The sequence below is a fragment of the Citrus clementina genome, unplaced genomic scaffold (genome assembly GCF_000493195.1).
Source record: "Citrus clementina cultivar Clemenules unplaced genomic scaffold, Citrus_clementina_v1.0 scaffold_9, whole genome shotgun sequence".
NCBI classification, from domain to species: Eukaryota; Viridiplantae; Streptophyta; class Magnoliopsida; order Sapindales; family Rutaceae; genus Citrus; species Citrus x clementina.
Window position 1 is genome coordinate 9,744,095 of NW_006261964.1, and position 5,739 is coordinate 9,749,833.

General features: G+C 37.2%; 1 protein-coding gene across 1 annotated transcript; it reads right to left on the reverse strand.

Annotated features, from left to right (window-relative positions):
* Positions 1-322: 322 nt before the first annotated feature.
* On the reverse strand, positions 323-4,065 carry LOC18032123 (receptor-like protein kinase 2). The gene is made up of 2 exons (XM_006420501.2): positions 1,142-4,065; positions 323-974 (listed from the first exon to the last, which is right to left on the reverse strand). Exons 1-2 carry the CDS (start codon positions 4,008-4,010, stop codon positions 460-462), a joined length of 3,384 nt encoding a protein of 1,127 aa, XP_006420564.1. The 5' UTR covers positions 4,011-4,065; the 3' UTR covers positions 323-459.
* Between the last annotated feature and the right edge of the window lie 1,674 nt (positions 4,066-5,739).

The following is a 5,739-nucleotide window of genomic DNA, read 5'->3' on the forward strand; positions in this document are numbered from 1 at the left end:
TGCAAATTGGGAATCAATTCTTTTACACTCATTAGTCATTACCAACTTGGGAATTGTAAAAAGTGATACAGCCAAAACTCCACTAGTCAATGGTCTCCCAGCCCCCCATGGAATTTGATAAGTAAAATCAATATGACTTCTTTCACTCTGAATTATCTTGTCACAAACCTTTTTGGGTTCTTTTTACTAGATTGTTACTGTCCATCTTAAATATGCTCTCATTTCATTTGAATGAATTGCTTGCAAATATTGAAAATGGGATGTGAAAATTTTTCAAGTACTGCAAATGCCAACCTTGCAACTATTGGCTATGTGTGTTGTCATGCATTAAGATATAAGAAATAGGGTCTAACAACATTTTCTTCTTTACATCAAAAGTACCCAAAAGAGATTTGTAATTGAAGAAGCTGGTGATAAAACAAAACTTCATTTCTACTTAGTTGAAACTATTTAAAATAATTATTTGAAACCAATTCTGCTACCAGAGGAAGATGAATAGAATAGTGAGGAGGCAGAGAAGCTTGTGTTGTTGCTTTTTGGATGCAGAGTTGCCGCAGGTTTAGATGAAGATGTCGCTAGAACTCCACTTGAGTTCTTATTTTCTTGAACATTAGCAGCTGCTGGTGATCCCTTGAGGAGCATGTCAACCTTTGCATACTCCTCTCTTTCGTGTTTTATTTCTTTGAGCATCGCCGCAACATCTTTCATTGTCGGTCTCTCATCAGGAGATGCATTTACACACAATAAGGCTACGCCTAATGCCTGCAGCATTTCATCAATTTCTGACTCTGGTCGAGATAGAAGACTTGGATCGAGGACTTGAATTCCCTTCTTCTGTCTCACCCAATCTACAACATGGGATCCATCAGGTATTGTTGGATCAATTGGTTGCTTCCCTGTCAGGACTTCAAGCACTACAACCCCATAGCTGTAAACGTCGCTTTTCTCTGTGATCTTCATCATGTAACCATACTCTGAATAGAACAATAAATGTTAGTTGAAGATTGATAAGTAGCTATAGTGGGAGCATAGTATAAGATTAAACATGTTATTGATTAACAAGTAGTAATGGAATAACAAAGCCACAGACAAAATAAAGTAAATGGATATTGAACTAGGGCATGAATCAAAAGATGCTTACCGGGAGCAATATATCCATAGGAACCAGCAACTGTGTTCGAGGATCGAGCAAAATCACCATCATCAACAAGCTTGGCTAGGCCAAAGTCAGCAATATAAGGCTCAAATTCAAGGCCAATGAGAATGTTATTGGCTTTAATGTCCCTGTGAACTATGGGAGGGACACAGTCATGGTGCAAGTAAGCAAGGCCTTGAGCTGCTCCAAGCAAAATTTGGTACCTCAACTCCCATTCCAATGCATTCCCTGTTCTCTCATGAAGGAGACTGCCCAAGCTCCCATTAGGCATATAGTCATACATGAGCAATCTATTATTTCGATTCCAACAACAACCCAAGAACCTAACGATATTCTTGTGTCGAATTGAGCCAAGCGTTTTTATCTCTGCTGAGAAGGAATCCCGAACCCCAGATTTCTCATCACTACATCCGTTAGCTGCAGCCATTGTTGTTGGCCAAAGCTTCTTTACAGCAATAACTTCACCATTGTCCATATCAGCACGATAAACAATCCCAGAACATCCTTTGCCTATCACATTGGCATCAACTAGGCATTTCAAGACTTGCTCTACTGAGAAATTCAGCTTCTGGAATGGAGTGAATTGCCATGGCCACGAGTCTCCCAACTCAGAATCATCATCATCTTTCATAGCCCTTCGTGCTCGAATTAATGCCAAAGTCCCCATGATCGCCATTGCCACCGTCAGGGTGATCAACAACGCAATGGCTACTTTAAGTTTCCTTGACCTCCGCACATCATTTTCATTGCTTGCAAGTCCTGCCTTGCCATCATTACTCAAGAAACACGAGTCCTTTCTCGAAGAACAAAGGCCTTCATTTCCTGCTAGGTCTGTTGGCGACAACTGTCTAAAGAGCTTGTTGTCAGGAAGATAACCTGTGAATTTATTGTAGGAGATGTTGAGAGATACAAGATTATCAAGCTGTGCCAGCGGATTCAAATTCCCCTCAAGCTTGTTATGGGAAAGGTCTAGAATGGAGAGCTTATTTAGAGCAGAAATTTGAGCTGGTATCGGCCCAGTGAGTCCATTACAACTGAGGTTGAGAGCTATTTCAAGGGCTTCTATTTGACCAAGTTCCATCGGCACACTACCAGTGAGCTGATTGCTGCTAAGATCAAGCAGCTGAAGACTTGAACAGAGGCCAAGTGATGATGGTATGGGTCCAGAAAACAGATTCTTCGACAGAATGATCTTGTTCAATGACACAAGACGCCCCAAGCTCGCTGGTATTTGACCGGAAAATCGATTATCCGAAACATCAAGAACTTGTAGCCCAGAGAGAGATGACAAAGAATTAGGCAGGGAACCCTGCAGAGTGTTATGGCTAAGGTCTATCATTTGCAACTCTGTACAATCACCAATCTCATCCGGAACCGACCCTGAAAGGCGATTGCTAGATAAATCAAGAAAGTTTAGAGTCTTCAAACCCCCAATTTCTCTAGGAATCAAACCAGCAATGCGATTATTTCCAAGCCTTAACCGCACAAGTGAGCTGCAATTGCCAATTTCTGGAGGTATGGACCCCGAAATGTCATTGGAAATCAAGAGAAGCTTTGTGAGGTTCTGAAGCTGGAACAAACCAGCAGGAACGCTAGCAGTGAGTGAATTGTGAGACAAGTCTAGAGCTTGGAGATTGCTACAACTAGCCAAAGTTGAAGGAATGCTTCCGTCAAGCTGGTTCTGCCAAGCAAAGAAAACAGTGAGCTTTGACAGCATCCCAATCTCTGGAGGAATCAATCCTGAAATCTGATTTGTATCAAGTTGCAATTGCACAAGATTTGTGGCGTTGGCCAGATTCGCAGGTATTGAACCAGACACATTGTTATCACTAATCATAAACTCTTCAAGCTCCGAAAGGCCTCCTATTGACAATGGTATAGTCCCAGACAGAGAATTTAAAGAAAAATCAATCATTTTCAAACTAGTACAATTACCAATCTCTTCTGGGATAGCACCAACAAGACTATTTTGCCACAAGAACAATTCTTCGAGCTTTTTAAGCTTACCAATCTCTGGTGGAATCGAACCAGAAAGACTATTTTCATACAAAAACAAACTCACAAGCTCAGAGCAGTTACCTATTTCAGCCGGAATCTCACCAGAGATCATTGTAGTGTAAATAGACAATGTCTGAAGTTTGCTTAGCTTACCCAATGAAGCTGGCAATGAACCCGAAACTTGCGTATCAGCCAATCCCAAAGCAGTCATATTGCTGCAATCTCCGAGCTCAGCAGGAATCTTCCCCACAATGTCCTTGTTTCCTCCAGCTCTCATCTCTTCAAGATTGGATAATCTTCCAAGCTCTGCAGGTATATTCCCGGCCAAGGCATTATCAAAGAGTAAGAGTTTCCTGAGGCTCTTACAGTTACTTAACTCAACAGGGATTTTCCCAGTAAGCTGATTAGAGTTCAAAATCAACTCTTCAAGATTGTGAAGCTCGCCAAGACTTGAAGGTAGAGTACCAACAAGATTGTTAGAACTAAAGTCAAGGACTATAAGTCCTACACAATCACCAATATCAAACGGGATACTCCCAGTGAGATTTGCATCAGAAATGACAAGCTTTTGAAGATGTTTAAAAGAAGAAAGATTGGTTGGTATTGGAAGTTGAAGAGGCACAGACTGTATTGTAATCTCAGTTACAAAACCTTGAGCAGAGCATTTAATGGAGGTCCAGTTACATGGGGAGGCATCAAGACTGTTCCAGTTATTAGAGAATGAAGAAGAAGAAGATAATGGGGAGTGTAGCCATGAAAAGAGAACGGAAGCTTCATGGTTTTGAGACTCAACAACAGAGGTAAAAAAGATAGAGAGGAAGAAGAAAAAGAAGGATTGTTGCCTCGAGCTGGGCATTGATATTGAAGACAATTTGCCTCAATTTCCAAAACTTTCTTCTCGGGTTTGTATCATTGGGTTTCTTGATGTTTTTTCTCTCTTTCTTTGTGCTTGCTTGCTTGCTTTCAACTCAAAAACTCTCAACAAGTTTTGATAGTAACGTTAATGCAAAAGCACAAAAAATAATAATAATATAAAAGATTATAAAGAAATGAAAACAAAAACAAAGCCAACGCCTAGAGATCTCCAACACCACCACCACCACCACCACAATACTTAATAAGTATTATAAAATGGGGTTTCTGCTAGATGGGCTCACGCGCAAGAAAGAAGAGAGACACCATATGACATGACTTTTCAAGATTCATATATATTTTCCTGTACATGTAAATAATAAAATGAAAAAAATATAGATTTGTTTAAACTATTATTTAATAGTGATGAGGGGTTTGATGAGAGCAGATGGCTAGCCCTAACTCAAAGTGAGTGCTTGTATGTTTTTAATAATTTTTAAACGCACAAACAGACACAAGGGATGCTTATTCTCTTCCTCAATTTGCTCATTTGAAGCTTTCTGGGTTCAGTTACCAGGTTTGAATTTTTGGCTCCTCTCTGTCATCCATTCATTTTACAAAATGAATGGTTGGATCAAATATTTTAATTTATTAACAAAGAACAAAATTAGATTTCATTTTTATTGAAGGAGATCAAAGAATTGAGAGTACAATTAAGTATTGTGTGTTATTATTATGGCAAGAACGGCACGGTATCTTAAAATAAGAAATGTCACTCTAATGTACTGTGATTAGTGAGGTGTACATGTGCTTGCACCTACTATATATTAGCAATATCTTGGTTTGCTTTTTGCATGTACAAAAGTCAAAATTTATTACTACTAATCCATCAATTTGGAAGCTTACAGAAAAAGTTAGGAGAAAATTAATTTTGAACCTTTTTTAGTAATAAATTTTATTAAATTAAATTTAAGAGAAATTTAAACATCAGTAATACATATAAGTAATGATACGGTCACAAATTTCTTGTACAAACCGTTTTGATATAACGTTATATTGATCAATTGGAGAAAACTTTACATGAAACACATGTTTTATTTTCATTATTTTCTATTTTTATTCAATTAATACAATTATACAACCAGTTTGAACAAAAAATTTATAATTTTATCAATACTGAATAAATATGATTAACAGTCTCTTTTTCCTCTTTAATGGTTGAATGTATGCTTTAAGGGGATATGTCAAGATTGCTAATAAATGTTATTTTACCATTTACATAATTCAAAACAACCTATTTTATGAAAGAGCTTTCCTTAAATACATATATAATATTGATTACTTATCATTTTTAATATTCTTAACATAGATTCTTAAGGCAGATATTAATAAAAGCCTTATCAAAAATTAATTAAAAAACGAGAGTAGACTGTATCCTAAAACATAATTCTCACGTGGGATTTGAGTTGCCGTTATACTAAATATAAATATATATATATATATTTTAATCTTTTTTTAACATTTAGAAAATTTTCTTTTTTAATATTTAACTTCAAAGTCAATGTCCGGCTCTAGTGGTAAGGAACGGTCATCCTAACTCTTATGGGTCAAGTCTTGGGTTTGAGTTTCAATGGATACGTGAGTTACTAGATTAAAAAAAAAATAGAGATATTTTATCTTTTTTTCTTGTTATTTATTTTTGAATATTTTTCTTTTTCTGGAAGGTTTATCCA

Coding starts and splice junctions, on each gene's coding strand:
- LOC18032123 (XM_006420501.2), bottom strand. CDS start 4,010: ATGCCCAGCTCGAGGCAACAATCCTTCTTTTTCTTCTTCCTCTCTATC. Junction 975..1,141: donor CTATGGATATATTGCTCCCG/GTAAGCATCTTT, acceptor TGTTCTATTCAG/AGTATGGTTACATGATGAAG.